We start from the raw sequence: 25,488 nt of genomic DNA on the forward strand, positions 1-25,488 counted from the left end.
AGCGCCTCCCTAAACAGCCCTTCGTCGAAGTTTGATGTCTTCCCGGTTTGGTCTAGCCGCATCTTCTTCTATCCGCTGCCTGATGCTGTAGTCGAAACTGTAGCGAACCGCCAGGTGATCGCTGGGAGTGTAGCCATCGTCTTCTCTCCAGTTCGAACTACTCGTTAGGCCACGACTACAAAAAGTTACATCAATAATCGACTCCGCATTGTTCCAACTAAAGGTACTCTTGGTACCGACATTAGTCAGGTCGACATCTAACATGACCAGTGTCTCTAGCAGGATCTGATCCCGCTGGTTCGTAAAACGGCTTTCCCATTCCACGGCTCAAGCATTGAAGTCACCTCCTATTATAACCGGCCTTCGCCCTGTTAGCACGGTCGTCATACAGTCCAGCACCTGCGTGAACTTCTCGATCGACCATCCTATGACTTGAGTCCTGGTTCCAGACACCTGAAGCAAACCTCCGGTGCAATATCTCCACCTAGCTTCTCTACTTTAACGGACTTCTTTATGTCCGCCACAGGTCGCTTTACTGAGGTTACCGCTGTCCCTGTCTTCCGTAGCTGAACGGCTCCACATTCTGCCGGGTTACATGCTGCAGTATTACAGCTGAACCATTCGGTCCATCGACATCTTTACCATATATACCCGAAGGTGCTCTCGCCTGTGTCATTGATGACTGTTTTCACTGTACTCCAGCAGTCCACCAGAGGGGCCACAACGTGCTCACCCTCAATTGGCAACGCTGCTTCAAGATTCTGCGCCTGTGCTGAGAGGACAGTTGCTTCAGTCACTCAAGGTTGTATAGTGGCGATCGCCGGTACCGTACATTATTGATGACGGAAAGTTTTGGGCGCAGTTTGACCATCGCCAGATAGTGGTGGTTGGAGTCGATGTTAGCGCCACGATAGGTCCTGACATCGATAATGTCGGAGAAGTGCCGTCCGCCAATCAGAACTAATGATACGGCTATTGGAACATGAGCAGCGGCTACTGGTGCACTGAGGGTAACTTTTCGAACTTTTTTATGGGGGCGATAATAAACTTTTGATAGGGAGTGTATGATGTACATACACATAAACGCATATTGCACATGCACATATTGTGTTCAAACTCAATTAGTGCACAATTAATCTCGATGTTCATCGAGCTTAGTGAATTACCTTCAAACATTCCACGTGAATTGCGACTATTAGAAAAATGTTCGTTTCAGTAAATACCACAATCGTAGGTTATCTGATTGCACTTGGTCAAACCAGAGTTGAAAGGTTTACCCGCCTTTGTAACCCCCATAGGTAAGAACTTTTTCCAGCGATATACCCTGCCTTTATAACCAGTGAGTTCTCTCTAATTACCAGGTTGTCGGGAAGCAACTACCTACAAGTACAAGGAAAAGCTCCAACAGAGCAAGGCAAGGACACACAGCGCCATGTGTGCCAAAGCGCATTGTTATGGTGGTGGCGGCGGTCTCGTGTTCTTATCTGTGGATGTGATTTAATAACGTTGATTCATCAGCTGAGGGCGGGAACCGACCTGCATTGTAAAATGATGAAAGCTTCGTGATCGCCGTTCGTGATTGAATCTTTCTCATAGAAATAAGAACATACATGACTTGTACGTATGGGAACAGAATACTCTTGTTTCTTTGTTTTAATTGTGCAATATTCAACAAGTTATATTATAGTTCACCTTGTAAAAAATATTCGTTACTAACACGAGACCAAATTAAATGAGTAATTATTATTGAGAACGGACCACTATTACACCTTGTCTTTGAAAATGATACAGGTGTGAGCTTCTGAAGGTGTTTGATCAAATGTAAAAAAAATCAGTTGGTTGCTTAAGATACATATTTAAGAGAATATCTTTTTAGAATATCCTCAACTAGCGATTTTGGTAGAAGAATTCGTGTACTTTTAGGCTCACTGGTGACCACTGACAACGACACCAGCAGAGAAATTTAGCATTGTGGCAAGATATCGAGCTTACTTTGGACTCTGCAGAACTCTACGATCCAACAAACTCCGCCGTCACACGAAGTTAACTATCTACAAAACGCTGATTGACCGGTAGTCCAACATGGGCACGAAACATGGACTCTACGTGCAGAGTACCAACGCGCCCTTGAAATGGAAGGTGTTGCATACTATCTACGGCGGAGTGCAGATGCAAGGCAGGACTTGGAGAAAGCGAATGAACCACGAGCTGCATCAGCTGCTGAGAGAACCACACAGTGAAATTCGGGAGGCTACGATGGGCGGGTCACGTCATCAGGATGTCGGATAGCAACCCGACTAAAATAGTTCTCGAGAGTCATCCAACCGGTACAAGAAGACGTGGTGCGTAGCGAGCTAGGTGAGTCGATCAAGGGGAGGACGGACCCTTCGCAGAGTGCTGAACTGGAGACACACAGCCATGGACCGAGTAGAATGGAGACGGCTCCTTCGTACAACAGTAGACACTCAGGCCTTAGTCTGATTGGTAAGTTGAGTTAAAAACGGATACTTTTTTACATGGCATATCAGAAAATCTCGAGTTTCCTGCGCTTTTTGACTCCTACAGCGTTTAAGCACTTAGTAAGTCAATAATTGAGTAAAGCGTCAAGAATAGATACGATTATGCTCTGGCATTTAGATAAGTCAAAGAATTTATGATCTAATAGAGACTTGGCCGCAGTCGCCCTCATTGCATATTTCCTTCACACACAACTATGAAGGGCTACACGAAAAGAAAGAGAGGAATTCCACAGAGTCATGTCAGTCGATCCTGAGCGACCATTTCAAAAATATCTGAAACTTTACCCAGTTTTTCAACTTCATCTAAATCACCATTTTTTTATATTAAACCTTCATATTCACTCACGACTAACTTTTCAAAAGGGTGTATGCGAAAATAGTTCAAAAATATTCTAAAAGCTGTACAGCAAAAACGGATTGTTCGATTGTTATGAATTTTTCAGCAAAGTTAGATAACTAAATGATGACTCCTTAGAAAATATACACTGTAAAAAATTTCTTATTTTACTTTAAAAAAATATGATCTTTGTCACTAAAACTCAAATATCTCAAAACCCTATCTTTTTACCAACGTCAATTTTTTAGGGAAAATAGCCCATTATATCAGCTATCTACCATAAAATTTTGGTGATGGTAAACTGATAAACAAAAAAGTTATGACATTTCAAACATTTCACAATTTTTACATTTACTAACAAAAAAATTTTTTTTTTCTGTGTAAATTATTTCGTGAATTATATTTTGATGCTGATTTTATTGTAAAGGCTACCGCCTGAAATAAACAAGTTGTTTTCATGATATTTTTGTTTGTTTATTCATAATTACTATAGTATCTATTTGAAAGTTAGACGCGATCCAGTGTTGTGATAAAAAATATTGAGAGTGTCATACTTTTTATTGTACGTGACTGATGAAAAAATCCCTTGATAAGCCTAGTTTGGTGTTTGAAAGGAATCGCTCAAGAAATTTCTTGACCGATTCCTGGCAGAAACTTTCCACTGTGACTGCCATTTGAACTGTCATTTCTTCGCAACTGCGTACTGTGATCGAAGAAAAACGGTTTCTTGGGCGATTCAGGCAAGGAATTTCCCATGCATCAAGATAGGCCGAAAAATTCCTTCTGAACTGCAAACAGCGTTATAGTTGTGAAAAGCTGTTGATTATAAGAAAAATGGAATTAAACTTATTTTTAAGACAAAAGCTGTATAATAAAAGTTTTATATACTCGTATACGTCTAGTTTATCTGCAAAAAAAAATACCTCTTAGAGAACACACTTTATGATCGGAAGAATGCTAGTAACTTCAACAACAACAAATGCATGAGAGGTACATACCACAGACAAACAGACGAAACGCTTAGAACAATGTTCGTGAAAATCCATCGCCCCGTTCACACTACCACCACCTACCTGGTGGAAATGTTTCACGAAACATTGCGTTGTGCAATATCGTCATCAGAAGACGCTAGTGTGAAACGTCAAACGCAAAGAAAAGCGATGGGCGCTCTTCTGGTTATGAAAGCCACAAGCAAGATTCAAAATGATCTTTAAAGGCGTGGTCAATGAAAATTTCGTCAGTGTTACGTTTGTTTGTCGTATACATACCATAACAATGCTCACGAAAGAGCAAAAAAATACTGCCGCTATGGATATTAAAAATTTTATAGTAATTTTTTTCTTCAGCCAAGCAAACAACACCAAACTAGTCAGTTAAAACTAATAAGTGATTTTGTTTATTATAATCTAACGAACAACATGAACAGTCGCTTTCTCAAAGGTCTTCAACTCAACGCTCTCTTGTAGACCGTTTGATGAAAAAAAAAATGTTCAAAAGAGTTACGAAATCTCACCGAAAGCACCATAGATAAACTGAAAGAGACTGGTTATGCCCAAATTGAATACAAATTTACGCATTTGCACGTCCTGCCATCTGGACTTTGACAAACGAGCCATCTGTATAGGGCACTGCATGAAATTCTCTCCTTCTCTTTCACTCTAACAGAAATTTTGTAAACAACAAGGCCAAGAATCGTCAAAATCCCATACAAATTCAAAACAGTGCAGTGCCCTATATCATCGGTAAAGCAGGGCGCAGGAAGTTCGTAAACGACAACAACTGAAAAATTGCCAGAAGTGCTAAGTGCAGAGAGTCATGCCACCGTACCATACGTGATATCTGTTTAAACAATTTAATCACGCCTCTTTTCATAAATGCTTTGAAATATTCTTCAACATCTATACCCATTTCAATGATTTTAACGTTGCAAAACACGCTTCCAACATCCATCTTGAAGAAGAGGGAAAACACGTGTCCTCAAATGTAACAGCAAATTATAATGAATAAACGACTAATGCGCGGAGGGCGTGATAAAATCGGAACATTACTGTACATATACATAATAATACATAATACATAATAATACATAATAAAAACAGCTTGTTTTACTCACGCAATGCCATTAACAATAAAATCAGTATCAAACTGCGATTTCCGGTCGAAATAATTTACACTAAAAAAAAAACATTACTAAATGTAAAAATTGTGAAATGTTTGAATTGTCATAACTTTTTTGTGTATTAGTTTATCATCACCAAATTTTTATGGTAGATTGCTAATACAATGGACCGTTTTCCCTAAAAAAAATACGTTGGTAAAAAGATAAGCTTTTGAGATATTTGAGTTTTTGTGATAAAAATTATATTTTTTAATGTTAAAAAAGATTTTGTTTTTCACGGTGTATATTTTCTTAGGAATCACTATTTAGTTATCTAACTTTGCTGAACAATAAAATCAGCATCAAACTTCGATTTTTGACCGAAATAATTTACACAGGAAAAAATATTGACCAAATGTAAAAATTGTGAAATGTTTGAAATGTTATAACTTTTTTGTTTATTAGTTTACCATCACCACATTTTTATGGCAGATTGCTAGTACAATGGACCGTCTTCTATTAAAAAATTACGTTGGTAAAAAGATAGGGTTTTGAGATATTTGAGTTTTTGTAACAAAAATGTTATTTTTTAATGTTAAAAAAGATTTTTTTCACAGTGTATATTTTCTTAGGAATCACCATTTAGTTATCTAACTTTGCTGAAAAATTCATAGCAATCGAACAAACCATTTTGGCTGTGCAGATTTTTGAATATTTTTGAACCATTTTCACATACACCCTTTTGAAAAGTTAGTCGTGATTCAAAATAAAAATTTGATATCGAAAAATGGCAATTTAGATGGAACTGAAAAACTGTGCAAAGTTTCAGTTCAATAGAAAATCATGATTTTAAAAATTTCCTTAATTTTGATGCTGTTGCTTGGAATCGCTCAAGAATAATTCTTATCGAAAGGACACTTTTTGCAAGCACCGGAACCAGGAAGACCTTGGCCCACGTTTCCGGCCATTAATCAAGAGCGTTTACCTTATTTGTCGCAACCTTATTTCCCGCGTTCGTTCTTCACTACTGCGTATACCCACGCCTTCCAATTTTGGTAATTATTACTTCAGCCCATCCGACACGACCCGACGCGACGGTCCAACGTTCTATGCAAAAGAGAACATAAATAGGTGGAGGGAAATTCAAATGTCCACCACGCCACGTCGGTCCCGATTTGTAGTTGGGCCATTAGTATTAGTCGTTCGTCACGCTCATTCATTTCCGAAGGGGTAAGATTCAATCTGTTGAATTTCATTGGCTATTTCGGGTTCGTAATTATATTTCACCGACTCTCCCTATACGCATAATCAATTTTAACAATGTGACAACTTGTGGCACGTGGTGTTAGTTTATGGGGTGTCCGGTATGTACTTGGTGTGTCTACTGGAGTAGCTTGGTAGGGATTTTTTTTATTGAATGACAAAATCTGCTGATCAGATACCCAAGAGGTCAAGGTTGCAACCATTCATTTGCAAAGATTTACATTCATTTGCTATTATCTCAGTTCAGAAGCATGCTATCGAAAAACAATGTATGGATGAATTCAACCTTGTAGTTTTATCTGAAAGTTTGCCCAATAACATTGGGGTCGCAAACGTATACCAAAGTCGTGAGCGAGCAGTGAAGGCAACTTTCCACAGCGTGAATGAAATTTACATTCACCACGTGGAGAGTTGCCTTCACAGCTCGCTCACGACTTTGGTATACGTTTGCGACCCCAATGTTATTCGGCAAACTTTCAGATAAAACTACAAGGTTGAATTCATCCATACATTGTTTTTCGATAGCATGCTTCTGAACTGAGATAATAGCAAATGAATGTAAATCTTTGCAAATGAATGGTCGCAACCTTGCAAGAGGTGGGTGCTCGGGTTATATGACAATCGACCCACATTCTTCCTTACATTCGCGGTACGCCCGTTAGGGATGAATTAGAGAATGGGGGAACCGTACATGAGTAAGGTACACCGGGGCAAGTTGAAACGGGTGGGGCAAGATGAAACAGTTAACCCGATACATATTTTCTAATTATGACAAACAATTTGATTGCTATAAACTATAGTTTCTGATTCAAAGAATCTATTAGCGAAGGATAATTTTCCAAATTGTATTGAAATCTATTTCAAAACTTCGCGTTTCATCTTGCCCCGGTGTACCTTACTCTCTAATGATTAGCGTTCCATCAGCAATCAGTTGTCCTCTCTTCCTTAGAAGCTTAGGTCCTGGCTTGTACTTTAGACTACCCGTTGGACTCAAGTTCTTGGATGGGGGGACGGTATCAAGAAGGCATTGCTTCAGAGAGGGGCTAGTGCACATCGCACCCTCAAGGTTAGCTGTGTAGCCTTCAGCAACGAACATCAATGACTCGCTTTGGAAATTTCACCACGATAGCATGCTGATGCTTAGTCAGTTTCCAGAGTGGCTCCCTTTTTCAACCCGTTTAGGGTCAACCCCACGCCCGCGCCCAACTGTTTTGCAAGCATCAAGAACTGATGCCTACGTGCAACCCGACCTGACCTGCTGAAGGCAAGGGTATCACTACCCTTCAGGCCCTATCATCTGTACCAGAAGGTTGCTGGCAGTAGGGTCTCCACCTGCCATGGTCCTTACCGGAGACCCGTTTCCAACCGCGGGTTCGGATCCAACCCAGTAGACCGACGCCACGACAGCAACGCTACCTGGACTTGCTCTATGCGGCCACTTAATCGCTGTAAGGGTCAATTTTGACCACAGGGCACCGGTATGACCTACGAAGCCGACTTCGAACCCCTGGACCACCTCTTGTATCGCATCTGAATTAGCCATTCTCTGACTCCACGCGCCACCTCTTCTGTAGCTCCAAGACGATATGGGTGACAGCCGTTGAAACGGCATGCCAGCCAAACTCATCCCTACACTTCCTCTGGACAACGTGCTCCGTCGTTTCCTCTAAACCAGTACACCGGACATTCGGGAGAACCTACTTGACCGAAACGGTGTAGATACTGCCGTGCATTTTGAAGCATTCTATGTCCTCCCTGATAAGGATGCCGATAGGCTCCATACCATTGTTTGACACGGTACGGTGTGCGCTCACAACCCTCAGGCGTATCAATCTATAAGTATATTCCAGCTTACCACGGACCGGTCCACGGTAGCTTTCTATGCTTAGGGTCGTGCCACACGCTGGGCCGCCATACCTTAGTATGGACGTAGCGACACTAACCAGAAGCCTGCGCCTACTGGCGAACACCGCTGAGCTATTGAACATCATCCGGTTCAGCTTCACTATAGCTGAGGAGGCTCTTCTACAGGCGTAATCAACGTGGCTACCGAAGGTAAGCTTATCGTTGATCATCACACCCAAGTGCTTGACTTAGACTGATCATCGCTTGCTGCCCCGATTTCTGGTTGTTCACAATCATCACCTCAGTTTTGTGATGAGCCAACTCCAGTTTCCTGGACCACATCCACGCCTACACAACTGCGATCGAGTGAGTAGTAGTCAACTCCACTTCTTCGATAGATTCACCGTAGACTGCCACCGAAATGTCGTCAGCGAAGCCGACGATCTCCACCCCCACCGGGAACTCTAACCTCAACATCTCGTCGTAGATGACATTCCATAACACCGGACCCAGGATAGAACTTTGCGGGACTCCCTGAGGTTATGTGAAAGCACTCCGACCCACCTCTGTGTCGTAAACTAGTACTCGATTCTAGAAGTAACTTCCCAGAATCTTATAGAGGTAACCGGGTATCCTCAGACGCAGAAGCGCATCTGCAAAAGCCGGCCATTTGGCACTATTGAACACATTCCTTACATCCTTAGCCACTACTGCACAGTAGCGAATCCTTCCTCTTACGCTGGAGCGCGGTTTTAGTAACCGACTTGATAGCGTCTACGGTCGACCACCCCTTACGGAAGCCCTTGTGGCTACTCGAGAGCTCATTTACACCATCGGTGTGCGTCAACATTCTATTGAGGAAGATCTTTTCTAGCACCTTCCCCACCGTGTTGATCAAGCATATTGGTCTATATGCCGACGGGTGTCCTGGTGGTTTCTCCGCCTTCGGCAATAGAACCAGGCACTGCCGCTTCCAAACCTGTGGGAAAACTCCCTCGTCCTGGCATTTCTGCATAGCAGACCGGAACATCTCGGGAGTCTCTGCAATAGCTACTTTCAAGGCCAGGTTCGGAACTCCGTCCGGACCAGGGAGCTTACTTACGCTAAGGGACTTCCCTACTAACAAAATAAGCTGCATAAAAGCTTATGGAACAAACGTCCTTGGAAGAAAGCTCGTTTAAGCTCTTATTCAGCAAAAATGTTAGTTGGGTTTGCTATCCCCGCAAGTTTCACACCGATGACTCTATCCTCATCGCCAGCCCCAGTCCCCGGATGTCCTATGAAAGGAGACCAAGGACTACGATCATGACACGCAAAAAGCCCCACGATGATTCCCTCCAACATCTCTGGAGATTGCTCTGTAGGAGCCATTACAGCTCTCGTCTTGGCCATAACGATCCGTTAGGCATCACCCCACGGATTCGCATTGGCACTTGACAGAGACCCTCGAAACAGGCCTTTTTGCTTGCCCTTATCATGGTCTTTAACACGGCTTTTGCAGCAGCGAACAACACCCGCCGTTTGTTTCGCTCTTCCTCTGGTCGTGCTCGCTGCATCTGCTGCCTAGCCTATAGGCAGGCGCAGCGCAGATCCGCAATCACTTGAGTCCACCAGTAAGGCGGTGGTCTCCGATTTCTAGGGTGGACTCGCCTTGGTATGGTCGCATCGCTCTCACGCGAGAGCACCACTACCAGCTCGACCCGTTTTAGCCGAGTAGGTTTCGCTCACGGCAAAGCGCCTTCTTAAATACTCTTTCGTCGAAGTATGACGTCTTCCACCTCCACATGCGAATGCTTGGCTTTGGCCCGGTAGCATTATGAAAAAATCATTGCATAAAATTTTTTTTGCAACTTCTCATCGTAATAGGCCATTTTACTTCACGCAAATCTGACAGGAAAAGGCCTACTTTCCCACACCAAATTAACAGTGCTGTAATGGTTCATTACAGCACTGATTTGCGTTGCGTAATAAACCATTACAGCACTGTTTTCAGTTTTGATCAACTTATTGATGCTTTATGGACGCAGGTTTGAAAAATTGTGACAACTGCACAGTATAACCTGCTATGATCAGACTTCCTTAATCATGGCTATGAACATCAGTGTGCAGTTTGATGAAAAAGTTTAGCTAAAAACTATCCTCAAGTGGTAATTTATAAAGGTGCAAAAAACGTTGTACGCAACTCGGTGCAGAACTCGATTTTACAGCACTCGTCGTAATTATCCAACTCGATAAGCCTCGTTGGATAAATGTACGACTCGTGCTGTAAAAATCTTCATTCTGCACCTTGTTGCGTAAACTACTAGTATGGAACTCGTTGCAAAACTCGATTTTTTCAGCACTCTTCGTATTTATTCAACTCGGCAAGCCTCGTTGGATAAATGTACGACTCGTGCTGAACAAATCAACTTTTTGCAACTCGTTACATAAATAACTATTTTGTAATTGCGTTGCGTTTTCCCCTACTTTTCACTCGCGATTACAATGATAAAACGGCCTACTTTTGTTCACTAAAACAAAAGTGCCGAAAAGTACTACTTTTCGGCACTCTTAAGAGTGCTGAAAAGTAGCACTTTTCGGCACTTTTGACAGAACCCACTTTTCGACAACTTTCGCGGCTATCGTAGACACAGCTACTGCTTCTACATCCTCTGAGCAGCTCGAATTCAGATTCTGATTACTACTGCAGCAGATCAGGCGTAGAAGCAGCAGCTGAAATTACTTTTGCTCTTGCCCATGTTGCGGTATGACGACGACGGGAGCTTGCAAATTTCTGACACCTACTTTAGCATAGCCTACCTGATCGAACGTAAGCACCACGCTGACGTGCATGAATGGTGGCACGTGGTGCCTCTTGATACAAGTTCGTGTAGCATAGCAAGGAAAGATTATACTGATTGGGTATTTTTGCAATTACAAAAAACTTTGTATGCAACACGTTGCAAAACTCGATTTTTTCAGAAAAAACTATCATTTTGCAACTTGTTGCATAAATAACTATTTCAACACAGCGGATTTTAAAAGACATTATGCAATTTTTCTGACAAAATTAAATGATGGAAACGTGTTGTATGGTTTATTTGATCTTAAGCTGTACGTGAAATCATAAAATTGAGTAATGATTTTTCTGTATTTACATAAATTATCCCGGCTAGGCGACACATTTTTCTGATAAAACTCTGTGTTCCTGATGATTCCACCAATAGGGCTAACTTTCCTGAGGTGGTCATAACTGAGCTCATGATAGAACTAGCGGTTTTATCACAGCATTTTTTGGTCTATGTTACGGCCACGAAATCTTTTGTTGGTTTTATGCATTGCCTCACAGTTTTGTGTACAGTCAACTTTCGGTCGTTGGGCTACGTTTAGGTGGGCTACGTTTTAACTGGGCGCCCGTTAGGTGGGCTATAGCGCAGTTAAAACGAAGTCAAACGTCACTTTTTGACGTGAAGCACGATTTGTCAAGGTTGGTAGCCCTGAATCTCTATTGATAAAGATTATTTGACAGCTCAAAACTCAGCCCACCTAGTGAAAGTCTTTCACTAACTGGGCTAAGAGCTTAGTGCAACGAGCGAAAGTTGACTGTATTTGTTTACAAAAAAAATCTCTCCGACAACAACCGCAAATGCAAGTTTTATTGAAATGGTATATAATAAGTTATAAAACCAATTCATGTCTACTTTCAAGTCTTTAACTGAAGATGTTTATAGCAGAAGTTATATGATAGTTTTATGGAACGCCAAAGGTGCAAAGTAAAAACATACCACATAAAACTAATTAAGAACAACTAGTTTTTTCACATGCTCGTATAAAACCAGGATAAAACATGAATAAACCTTCAAGGCATGCTGATTGTTACTTGGGAGATATTGAAGACCGAATGTCGGTGACAGGCCACTTATTCCAGGTGTATGGATGTCCTGTTTCTAATCGCAAACGAGCAACTGTACCCACATCTTCCAGTAAAGCAGAATATGTTCTACTGAACGCAGCGGTATCCGAAGGCGTTTGACTAGCCGGAACACCAAGGTGCGATGACGTCACGTTTTCGATTCCCGCATCTTGTACCAATGCACTAAGGGCCAGAATCGCAATCTAGCGGAACAAAATTAATTACTCCAAAACGAAGCATTTCCGACACATGGTACCTTCGACAAAGTTGCTTGACATCAGCAGGGGCATCTATTGATAAGAACGTAGTAGTTCGCAAATCGTCCGCATAGGTGGCGCCACCATCTAACTTCTTTGTTTTACGTCCTAGAGACTTGGCGTCTTCGGCAAAGTTGTTCATTTTGGCAAAATAAACAACTCTTTCTCAGACGTCAAAATTCCACAGCCTACTGTTTTCGAGTTATTTCAAAAATAAAATACATTCAATGAAAAACCAGTTTTTTAAGCTTATTTTGACATTTTTACTAGAAACCATGTGAGTTTAAATTTTTTCCCAATGCAAGTATGTCAAACCAAACACATTCTATGGAAATATATTCAATATTATCATTAAAAATTTGAAATTAAAATACAAATTCGAAAAAATAGTGTGAATTTCAAGCCTTAATATCTCACAAAGCGCAAAAAATCGCAACTTCAAATTTTCAGCAAATACGAAGCAATACTAGGTGAACATACTGTCAAAAATTTGGAGAGGTATTTTTTGGTGTTTTTGAGATAATAGCTTTTTAGTAACACCATAAATATAGGTAGTACCAGCGTGTAACTTTTTACTGTTACACATTGGAGAGTTTATGTCTTCGAGAAAGTTGTTCATTTTGACTAAATAAACAACTGTTTCTTAGACGTCAAAATTCCACGGCCTACTGTTTTCGAATTATTGTATATAAACTAGATTTTATTGATAAAATTTGTCAACAAAACACATTTTGATGCAATAGTATGAACTATTTTTTATTGTTTTAATTTTTACGATACATAGTAGGTCATGAAAATGTCAGTATACCATTATCAGCATGGCTCAAGGTAACTTTCAATTTTTTGCATGTTATTTTCCAAATGTTTTAAGCTTAACCTTTTTTGTCAATCATTTTAAATTTTAGAGCGCGAAATATCTTGCTGAGAGCTCGTGGATTTGTTCCTGGATGGAAAGGACGTTGATCAATCTCTAGAGATTGTGAAACTGGAGCTCCACGAAACTGACATTTTCATGACCTACTATGTATCGTAAAATCGAAAACAATAAAAAATAGTTCTTACTATTGCATCAAAATGTGTTTTATTGACAAATTTTATCAATCAAATCTAGTTAATACACAATAACTCGAAAACAGTAGGCCGTGGAATTTTGACGTCTAAGAAACAGTTGTTTATTTAGTCAAAATGAACAACTTTCTCGAAGACATAAACTCTCTAATGTGTAACAGTAAAAAGTTACACGCTGGTACTACCTTTATTTATGGTGTTACTAAAAAGCTATTATCTCAAAAACACCAAAAAATACCTCTCCAAATTTTTGACAGTATGTTCACCTAGTATTGCTTCGTATTTGCTGAAAATTTGAAGTTGCGATTTTTTGCGCTTTGTGAGATATTAAGGCTTGAAATTCACACTATTTTTTCGAATTTGTATTTTAATTTCAAATTTTTAATGATAATATTGAATATATTTCCATAGAATGTGTTTGGTTTGACATATTTGCATTGGGAAAAAATTAAACTCACATGGTTTCTAGTAAAAATGTCAAAAAGAGCTTAAAAAACTGGTTTTTCATTGAATGTATTTTATTTTTAAAATAACTCGAAAACAGTAGGCTGTGGAATTTTGACGACTGAGAAAGAGTTGTTTATTTTGCCAAAATGAACTACTTTGCCGAAGACGCCAAGTCTCTAGGACGTAAAACAAAGAAGTTAGATGGTGGCGCCACCTATGCGGACGAGTTGCGAACTACTACGTTCTTATCAATAGATGCCCCTGCTGATGTCAAGCAACTTTGTCGAAGATATCATGTGTCGGAAATGCTTCGTTTTGGAGTAATTAATTTTGTTCCGCTAGATTGCGATTCTGGCCCTTAGTGCAATGTTTAGGGAACCCAAATGCATTGTCAATGCAAGGATTCGATCGAGAGGCATGAAAACATCATGGGATGTACATTGCCGTTCTGCGAATAATTGTCCCATTATACAGTATAGGAATCACCATTAATCCTGAATCAAAACGGGTCAAACATATTGAAATTAAGCAAAACGTCGATAGATATCACGTAGCGGCTGAACGGCTTCTCATTCCTAATGAAACTTCTGAATAAGCTACACGATAGCTGTAGTACTCCTACTACATATTCTACTTCTACCGGTTCATGGACCTCAACAACCTGCACGCATTCGGTGTTTTCGCGTGCTAACGAAGATCTTCGGTGATGGGTAGGAGAACTGCGAGTGGCGTCGAAGAATGAATCACAAGCTTGCTGCACTCTACGGAAAATCAAGAATCTAGCAGGTTGCCATTTCCAGACATAATGGATAGGGCATGTTGCAAGAACGCCGACTAGTAACCATGGAAAATTGGTCTACTCCAAAGATTTCGTTGTTACACGAAGTTATAAACGAATGCCAAATCTCAATACTAATTGTTAAACCTTTTTACCTTTTCATTGGTGCATTTCTTGTTGCATTCTAGCTGCAAGCACCAGCGAAAGCGCCACAAGTGTGTAGTGTGTACCCTACGTCCACCAGCAGTTTGTGATATGACCATAGGCTATTACTATAGTGAACGTCCGCACAAAAAAAAAAAGCTTTGCGAGTGTCTTATCAACGTAGGCGAATCGAGAACCCACCGACCACAACTTTCCGGCCCACAAGGACGACGGAAAGGAACCAGAAGAAGGTTGAACTTGCACGCGGACTCCCTTCAGGGGGCAGCAGGACGACGACGACGATTGAACGATTTCTGGTGGTTGTGTGTTCACTGACTGGAGCAAAGGAAGGAGGCGCAAACCATCCAGGAGGTTTAATTAACGGGCTTTTGAAAATAAAATAAAAAGGCTTATAAATTAAAAATTAGCATAAAAATAACTCGGCAAACCAGCGCCGCCAGCGTTGGACAACCTTCGCGCTTAAAGCCATTACTACGGGTTCCGTCGATGGGAGTTGGCTGGATTAGTGGGTAGTTTTGCGTGATCCCCGTTTTTTTCTTCTGCGTTCTAAATGTTTCGATTTCCAAAGTGCATCGCAACCATTAGGTGGAAAGCACGTGCTCCTTCGAAACGGGGAAACTCATGCTCAGTCTCACTGGCATTCGTGCGGCGGAAGCCTTGGAAGCAGGTCAAAGGTGTGGACGTGCTGAAATGTTAAAGCGGCGCGGCGCGGCGTTGAAGCAAATGTCAACATGTGTATGTGGTTCTAAGTGTGAAGAACCCTCGACAGCAGGAAGAAATTACAATTCAAATTACAAGACGTTAGTATTTGATCGCTAACGGAGAAGGAATTTCCTTTTTGCCGTACGGGTCGTAACAATCCTACTCATCGCATCGGCGACATACTTAATATGTACGAAAAATGGCTCATAAGTAAATCGCAATTATAGTTGGCTCGTGACATCTCCATATTGAAGGAACCAACGAGCTATGAACTATAAAACTGCACAAAGTTGAAGAGATGCAGGCCAAGTTCCAGTGGGAAGCTAGAGCCACAATCAGAAAAAAGAGGTAAAAGAAGCTGATTGTTTTGACATCATGTTTTACCAAAAATATGGTCACCGATTACGGAAAAAGTTGTTCGAAGGGATTCAAGAGCGTTATATGCGCTAGAAACGCCCCTAAAATGCATGAATACACCCTTAAAAACTTCTCTGAAACATTTCGGAAACGTCGTGTAACCCATGTATGTGTTGCTCTTTACAGGCTTGTAGGGTAAAGTGGGATAGAATGCCATTTTTTAAATGTTATTCGTTTTCAATGATAAATAGCCTTATTCAGGCATTCAGAGTGGTAACAGCAACTAAACAATATTTGCTTGATATACTTCAGCAGAAATCTTTACGAAACCAATGCATTTTCATCGATTTTTAGCGATTTGAAAAACTGGTTCGTAAAACGGAAGTGATACAAAAAAGGCCATCTGCCGTGGAGTAAGATGCCACTCAATGAAAACATTCATAAATTACGTCCATAATTTTTCAGGCTATTCAGACCCCCTTCTGTCACGCTTTTTCGTATACTCAATAATTGACTCTTATTTTGAACAATTCCATCTCTATCTCTCTTCCGGTACAAATACCAACTTCTCAACACACTCACAGTTTGGAGCATCGTAGCCGTGCGGTTAGGGTCACCAAGTTTCTAATCGCGCACCATGAATAAGGGGTGAGGGTTTGATTCCCGCTCCGGGCGATGAAACTTTTCATGAGAATAGAACAAATTTCATTCAGAAAGTTGTGTAAAGTTTTGAATTTTTACTTGAGTAAAGATGCAAACCAATACACGATGAAAACATAAGCGCCGACAAACACTATTGCAACAGTCAGTGGTGAATTGAAACATTGCAAGTGGTGAATTACATTAGCATGAGAAACTAATGTCGTTTTTCTTTTTGAACCTGGGTTGGAACTAGATTGTCGGAAAATGTTTTAACAAACAAACGTCAAACAAACTCAAACAAACTTTACTACAAGCGAAACCAAAATCGGGTTGGGGTTGAAACTGTGATCTCATCCAGTTTCAACCCAGGTTGGAACTGGATCAAAAAGAAAAATGGCATAAGCGATTGCAACGCCACGCTACTGTCACTTGTGTTGCCGATGAAATATTTCTTACACAAAATTCAGATTTGACTTGAATATCTGTTCTCTGTGGTATCCACTCCCCTGAAAGGCCTGAAACTTCCCTGAAACGTTCTGTTTCTTCTTTGAAACGCTATGAAGCGCATTGAAACGCCCCAAAAAGCCTGAAGCATCCTGGAGCCCACTGAAACCCCCTGAAATCCCATGAAACGCATCTGAACCATTCTGAAACGTTCTGTAACTCCTTGAAACGCCCTTAAAAGTTCACTTGAAACATCTTTGAACCTCCTCCAGAGTGTATACGCCTTGAAACACAGACAAATGCCCCTAAAGGCCCAAAACTTCCTGATGCCCCCCCCCCCCTCAGGAGAGCTCGTCTTATGCGCTGCATTAGCTGTTGGTATCTAAGGTGAAAAACAACTTCTTGATAACGAAGAACCTCAACAACTTTGTTTTTCGTACAGAACGCAAGTGTCTGTTTGGCCTATGCGATACTACTAGGGACTCTATATGCAAAGATTAAGGTTTCAATTCTCGTTCGTTTAGGAAGTTTTTGTCGTGAAAATTTATAATCGGCGCATGAGACGAAGCTCATGAGACACATCTTGAGAAAAATGAGGCGCACAACTTTCATTCTCAAGATGTACTGTGCTCCTGGGAGCTTGCTTGCAATGTGGTTCCCGAACATGGGACTACAGCACGTGTACATCAACTCTGCTCTTGAACTTTGAGAGTGAATTTACCAACACTGTTTAAAATGCCCCTAAAAGCCCCCCTAAAAGACCCACTGAAACTTCATGGAACCCCCAGAAGCCCCTTAAGCCTCTGAGCCATGCCAGAAATGCCCCTGAAACGCTCCTGAAAGCCCCTTGAAACGTCATGGAATCTCCTGAAACCCTGTGGAACCCCTAAAACGCATCTGAAACCTCGCTGAAACGTCCTGTAACCCCTTGAAACATCACTAAAAGTCCCTGTTACTTCCTGGAACTGCCTTAAATCCCCTAAAACACCTCGGAAATCCCCCTAAAGCGCTCCGTAACCCCTTAAAACACCTCTGAAACGCCCCTAAAAGCCTCCCTTAAACATGTTGGAACCCTTTGAAACCTATAATCTTTTTTTCATCTACCGTGACTTGACCTTTTAAAACGGTTTCTTGAAATGTTAGAGCAATCTTTTAATGAATATGAAAAAGAGTTGCTGTGAATTTCCAGAAAAAATATCTGAAAGAATCCAGGAAATTGATTTCTGAAACAAAAGTAGAGAAATCCCTAAAGACAATATTGAAGGAACTTCTTTAGGAATCTCAAAAGGAATGAGTGCAGAATCGCGGAAGGAGTTTCTGAAGAAAAGCCTGAAGAAATCCATAAAGCAATCCCTGAAATGATCCTTGAAGTAATCATTAAAAGAATCTCGGGAATCATCCCAAAAAATACCGGGAAAAAATCCCAAAAAAATAACCCGGACAGAATTAATGAAGGAATCACGGGAGATATTTCTGAAGGAATCTCTGAAATGATTCAGGAGAAATCTTCAACGGAAGCTTTTAAGGAATTTCGGAAGAAATCAATCTCAGGAGAAATCTTTAAAGAACCGGGAAGAATCTGTGAACCATTCCCTGAATAAATCTCAGGAGGAATATCTAAAAAAAAAACTGGGAAAAACCAATAAAGAAATCCCGGAAGGAATCCCTGGAGGCAGCACAGGTAGAGGAATTCTGGGAAGAATCCTGGTGGAATCCCCGATGCAATCTTGAGATTATTCCACAAAAGAATCTCGGAAACAAACCCGGAAGGAATAATTGAAGGAATCCTGGGAGCATCCTTGATAAAACCTGAAGAATCCCATGTAGGAACCCCTACCTAAAGAAATCCCTGGAGTAATTAATGAAGCACGTATCATTCAATAAATATCTGCAGGAATCCTGGGATAAACCCCTGAAGGCATTCCGAAAAAAAAAACAGGAAGAATCTTGATCTCCAGTTGGAATTTCAGGAATAATTCGTGAAAGAACTTGCAAGGAATCCTGGGAAACATCTCTAAAGGAATGACGGGAAAAATCAATGAAGAAATCCCGATAGAAATCGTTTAAGGAATCCTGGGAAAAAAATCCTAATAGAATGCCGGAAAATATCTTTTAAGGGGTCCTGGAAGGATCACCCTTAAAAATTCCGGGAGTAATTTGTAATGCATTCCTAAAATTATCCTGCAGAATTTCAGGTTTATTTTCGTTCAATCTCCTGTCACTTTTAGGTTTATTTTCGTTCATTCTCCTGTCACTTCCCGAGTCTAACCAACGCTGCATTCCTGCGCGTATTCTGATTTCCAGAACTGCTATTTAAATGCGGAGTATACGACCCTACAAATGCCAGGAAAAAACCCCAATGGAACCCTTGGACGGATCAATGGAGGAATCCCGGAAAGTATCTCAAAAGGAGTCCCGGAAAAATTCTGAAAGAGTTCCAAGCAAAATCAATGAACAAATATCAGGAGGAAGCTTTGAATAATTCTCTAGAGGAATCCCTGGGAGACATAGAAAAAAACCCTGAGAATTCCCTTAAAAAAAACAGGTGAGAAATCAATGGAGGAATCTCGGGTGGAATTCTCGGACGCATTCTGAGCAGAATACTTGAAGGGATCCCTGGAAGAATCCTGAGAGGAATGCTGGAAGGAATTACATGAGAAATTTAATCTCTGTTGGAATCTCGCGAAGAATTACAAGATGAAACCTGATAGTTTTGAAGAAATCCATGGAGAATTATTGGGAGGAATATTTTCACGGATAAATCTATGCAGTAATGCCTTGTATTTCGACCAAAACATCCGTGATACAAATTACAGAAGCGCCATCTAAGGGGCTTATTTTTAACTGGAATTCATTTCGACACATCGCTATTATGTATAGAGGAGACTGAGGAGACCAATACGGTGCGGGCCGCCATTTTTAAGAATCCAACATCTTGTATGTAAACATTTGTGTATCCACAAAGGATTCCATTGTGGATACACGATAGATGTTGGCTCCTGTCAGATGCATTAGGTGGGATTAGGGTTGCCACATACGTGGAGGAGACTGTTTTCTCTATATAAATACCAGTTTTCTTCTAGCATATTTTTTCAAAACTACTTTTGGACAAAATACTATGTTTAAGCTACAAGTGATTACGTTTGTACATTGCAAATATTTAATAACAGCCTCTAGCGTGCGCAGTTTTTTTTTCACTCACTCTCGTAAACAAACACGAGAGAGAGAAAGATAAAAGAGAGGGCATTTTGCCCCCTCTTTTATCTCGCTCTTTCTTGCGTTTATCGAAGAGAATGAGTGAGAAGTAGAAAAAAGCTGCTCACGCAAGTGATGACGACAGCAGATAGTTGGGTTTCAGCTTTTAGGCGATTCTAAAAAATCCTTAATCCTAATAAGGCGGAAGCATATTTCATTTTGACTTATTGTCTAACCTCCTTTCAAATTTTTTTGGCAGGATTTTGCATTTTCCAATCACAATCCTTTGTGAAGTTTTATTTTTTTGCGTAAAATTATTTGTTTGTTGATTTTTTTTTCGAGATTCCTTCAGAAATTCCTGTCGATATATTTTCAGAAATTTCTCAAAAATTGCTTTAGAAACTCTTCAAGAGATTTCTCGAGAAATTCATCCGGGGATTTTTTAAACAAACCTTAAAAAAAATCTTTGGATTCTTATAAGAATTCCAGTAAAATGCCTTCAAGGATTATTTCAAAAGCTTCTTCAAAAATTCATTGGGAAATTAGGAAATTCCAGTGGGAGTTCATCCAAAAACTTCACAAAGGTTTTTTTAAACAAATCTTGCACTAATCGCTGCAGAAGTTCCTATTATTGTTGTACCTATTCAAAAACTTCTTCCGAGTTTTCTTAAGTATTTTGCTTCAAAAATTCTTCGGCAGTTTACCAGAAGTTCCAATTCATTCGAAAACTTTTAAGGTATCAATTTTGCTTCCAATTATTTCAAAACAATTTCTTATGTTGTTTATTATGTTTATTCGGAAAGATTTAAAGGTTTTCTTTAAAACTCCTCTAGAAATGTCTTCTGAAGTTTTCCAAGGAGTTCTCTCAGAAATTCAGCTAGATTTCTCTGGAAATTTCTCGAAGGATTTTGTTGAAAAATTCTGCAGGAACTCCCTCAGAGATTCCTTCGAGAAATCTTTCTGAGATTTATTCTTCAATTTTTCGAGGGATTCTTTTGACATACATTCTGAGGACTGCCTCATGGAGTTTCATTTTCTCTGTAAGTTTGACACATATTTTTATTAGGAAATCTTGCAAACATTAAGTCAGCAATTTCTCTACAGATTTCTTCACAAATTCTTTCAGGGATTCTATGAGAAATTTGTGCAGAGATTACTATAACTTAAAAAATTCCTCTAGATATTTTTTTCAAGAAATTTTTCAGGGATTCCGTTTAACAATCTCCAGAGATCCTTCAGAAATTCTGTAGCGAGGTTTTAAAAAAATCCAAATGTATTTGCAGAAATTCCTCTAGAAATTCTCCAGGAAATATCTTCACGGATTCTTCAAAATTTCCTCCAGGGATACAATAGATTTTTTTACCGGTTGCTTTAGAAACTCTTCCAGTATTTTATTCAGAAATTTTATAAAGGATTTCTCCAGAAATTATCAAATTTTTTTGAAAATTTCGAATGGATTGCTTCAGAAATTCATCCCAAAATTTCTGTAGAAATTTCGTTATGAAGCCCTTCAGAAATTCATCTAGAGATTTCTCCAGAAATTTTGAAGAAAAATATTATTAGAAAATCTCCTGGGTTTCTACATAAATTCCCTCAGAAATTCATTCGAAATATCTTTCCGGAAATCGTTCATTTCCTTCAGAAATTTGTCGAGGGATTCTTTTAGAAAATCTCCCATGGATTGCTCCTCTTAAAATTCCTACAGACATTCTATCTGCGATTTCGTTAAAAAGCACTGCAGAAAATTCTTCTAGAGATAACTTTACCAAATCTTCTAGAAATTGCTTTAGAAACCCCTCTAGGGACTCTTTTCCACTCTGAAATTTGCTCCTGAACTCATTTAGAAAGTATTCCATGGATTGATACCAAAACTAGTGCATATGATTTTTTTTTCAAAAAAAAAAAATCGAATATTTTTTTTTATGAAATCTCCCACGGAGTCCTTAGAAAGCTTCCCCGCGGAATGTTTAAGCAAATCTTGCAAATATTTTTCAAACAATTTCTCTTGAGATTACTAAAGAAAATTTTCCCAAGATTCTTCTTGAAAACGTTACAATAACTTTCTTAAAAAATACTCCATGGATTCTTTCGGAAATACCTCTGGTGATTGTTTTGGATAAAATTGCACCGATTGCTTCAAAAAATAAGAAATTCAGAATCTCTTTAGTAATTTCTATTAGAAATGATTTAGGGATTCTTCAAGACTTTTTCAACGATCACTATAAAAAATCCCATTTTCAAGAAACGTATCTAAGGACTTCCTTAGGAAACCTTTCATGAATTCCTTCTAAAATAAACTCTTCCACGAATTTTATTTAGCGGTTCATTCCGAAGTTTTTCTCATTAAGATATTTTTTGAAAATTGTTTAATGGATTCTTCATCGGATATTCCTAAAAAAAACTTGTCGCATATGAAATTGCTTCAAGTAAAATCCTCCAGGGAATCCATCACAATATTTTTCAGTTAGTAGAAGAATATCGTGTTAAGTACTGTCCCTTTTAATTCCACTAAGAATTTGCATTCTTTGACAGATACGTATTTTGACCTCAACTGTAAGGCTGTCTTCAGTGTCTCGTACTTGACTCGACTGAAGTACAAGACACTGAAGACGGCCTTAATGTTGAAGTTGAAATGCGTATCTGTCAAAGGATGCAAATTCTTAGTGAAATCGAAACACGATTTTCTTTTACTTGCAAGAATTCCACTAACACAGGTTTATCATCATTTTTCAACGATTTTACAGATTTTTTCAAAGTTTGTTTTGGAAAAACCTCCTAGGATAAGGAAAGGTATATAAAGATTCCTTTAGGAATTCCAACAAAGAAACTTCAAGAAATTTCTCATTCCTTGAATTCCTCCAGAATAGCGTTTCTTCATGCATTATTCTTAAAAATATATCGAGAAGTTCTGTAAGTTTTCTGCTGGGGATTTTCCAAGGAGTTTCTGCAGCAATTCCTCCGATAATTTCTTCAAAAACTTCTCCCCAATTTTTCAAGAATTATGTTTGTATTCCTTCAGATATTACTCCAGGAATCTTTTCCAAGAATTTATCCAGAGATTTATACACTTGTTCATTCACACAAATTCCTCGAGCATGGTCACTTCATACTCTTTTCTCCACATATACAATATACATCTCATGTATAAGCTTATGTGCATGACCACTGCAAGAACTAGAAACGGTTTACGTTTCCCATCCTTCCAACTTTCACATCACAGTGTAAATCTACCTTATAGTGCCTACAAGTAATCCAATAATGCGAACTGTGCCGCTTCACAGCAATTTTCACACAGTCATTCACTTTACACCTAGCATTCACGCACCAATGCGTGAACCCCTATGCCGCAAATGAACATTTTCCAATAACACTCCGAAATCCGCATTGACGCATCCGCGATACTAGGGTGCTGTCCAACTACGTAGACTCGTTTTTTACCATCTCAGACTCCCCCCCCCCTCTTGTAAATTTTTCTCAATACAAGTTTTTCGAAACTTGTATGGAGCGTAGACTTGGCCAGACGCCCCTCCTCTCCGACTTCCTTAAAAGTCTACGTAGTTTATGGTAAGGCCCTAGAGTCCTACGGGTGGTCAATCAATTTGTATTTTTTCAATTGTAGATTTTCTGACAAAGCATTGGGAAGTCTTTATAATGTAGTAGTTACATCTAGGCAACATTGTTATTATAATGTAATCTATATTTATATATATAAAAATGAATTTCCGTCTGTCTGTCTGTCTGTCTGTCTGTCTGTCTGTCTGTCTGTCTGTCTGTCTGTCTGTCTGTCTGTCTGTCTGTCTGTCTGTCTGACCGCTATGGATTCGAAAACTACTGGACCGATCGGTGTGAAATTTTGTATGTGGGTATTTTTGGGACCGGGGAAGGTTCTTAGCTTGGTGTGAGACCTCTTCGGTCTCTGGAACGGGGAGCTCCCATACAAATGAACTTGCGGGGAGCGTCCCTGTGGAGCTGCACGTTAAAAAACACAGTAGGCAGGCAGTACACCGTTTGCCGGGACAGCTAGTAACGTATAAATATATCAACAATGAGCGAGATTTGTTTAAATTCAATTTATTATTTCCAGAGATTATTCACCACTTAGGACGTGTTTAACAATTAGCAAATCACCCTTGTATAGGTTCATTATCGTTTGATTTGCGTTATGTTTATTTCTTTTGGCCATCGTTTACTGTAATTGAAACTGGCAGAAATACAAACAGCATTCGGTTATAAATATGTAATTAAATCTGAGAATGTTCTCGGCCACGGCACGAATTGCACATTATGCAATCTTGATGAATTCGTATCAGTACATGTACGACTTGTTGTAATCATGCTTCCTTGCTTCAAATCAAGTAGGAATATGTACGTGAATACAGTCTTTCGAGGCGTTTCACGAGAGAACAACCGTTACCAGTTTAAACCCATTAACACCGACGGGGTTTCAGCAGATTACAAAACCGCCGGCAAAAATTTATGCACAATCGATGTCGGTTATTTCCGTTCTGCCGCATTGTTGATAAAAATAGCAATAAAATAGACTCATTAACTGGACGAACCTGGTGCCCGTGTTGGCTGCGGAGCCTGTTGATTCTGTGTGTTGGACTTGCCGAATGTGGTCAGGGCCGACGAACTGACGCCAAACAGCACTATTAGCACCGCGAACAATGTACTTATGCTACCACAGCGTGTCATTTTCTTCAAGGCACCCATTTTCGCTCACACTCGTTTTCTTCACTGGGGCTGTGGTAATTACCTCCGATTTTATGCACTTTTAATTTCCAAACCTGACGGCACTGCCGACGATTGATCCGTTCCCCGTTAACGACAACGGGAAACACCGAACGTGACGGCTGCGGTGGCACCAAAATTGCGCCCCCTACGTGTGATTCCTGGACTTGTTAGCCGTGTTGCATACACTCCGGCGGAAATACGCGATAAGAGGACCACAAGCTGACCGCCGTTGACTATGCCTAGAGGCCACAAACCATACTCGGACAGAAGCCAATTAGGTTTAGTGGTTGGTAGTCCTACAAGTAGCTGGCAGCGTTAAATACTTTCACGACCGAACCGCAACAGACGTTATTTTAAAATGAGACGAGGTTCCACGACACGACTAGCTACAAGTACCCTTTCGGAGAGGCGAAGAACATCAAGTTCTAGTCGATCGTAGTCCCCGGCGTTGGGAGCTTAGTGGATGTGAATGACGGTACGAATTTCCAGCGACGCCAGCATGAAAGCGACGTGTATTTGAAAATGTTGGCAGGGTTCTTTTCTAGCAAATATTGTCTACTAGCTGTACCGGTACCCGAGGAAGGAGCTCAGACTATGAGTACGAAACTGTGCTTCAATACGGTTGGCAGAGCACTAGGGTGGAGCAATAAAAAAAATATAATGCGCAAAATTAACAAAATGTGAAGAATTTTTTAAATATCATAATTTATGAAATCATACATTTGAAAACTCTACCAAAATACAA

General features: G+C 40.0%; 1 protein-coding gene across 1 annotated transcript in view; it reads right to left on the bottom strand.

The window, feature by feature from the left end:
- Positions 1 to 25,159, bottom strand: part of LOC109419801 (uncharacterized) — a 59,260-nt gene extending 34,101 nt beyond the window's left edge. The window contains exon 1 of the mRNA XM_019694092.3: positions 24,569 to 25,159. Coding sequence (XP_019549637.3) covers positions 24,569 to 24,722 — 154 coding nt within the window. The 5' untranslated portion in view covers positions 24,723 to 25,159. The remainder of the gene's footprint in view (positions 1 to 24,568) is intronic.
- Between the last annotated feature and the right edge of the window lie 329 nt (positions 25,160 to 25,488).

This window comes from Aedes albopictus, chromosome 1 (assembly GCF_035046485.1).
Source record: "Aedes albopictus strain Foshan chromosome 1, AalbF5, whole genome shotgun sequence".
Lineage (NCBI taxonomy): Eukaryota > Metazoa > Arthropoda > Insecta > Diptera > Culicidae > Aedes > Aedes albopictus.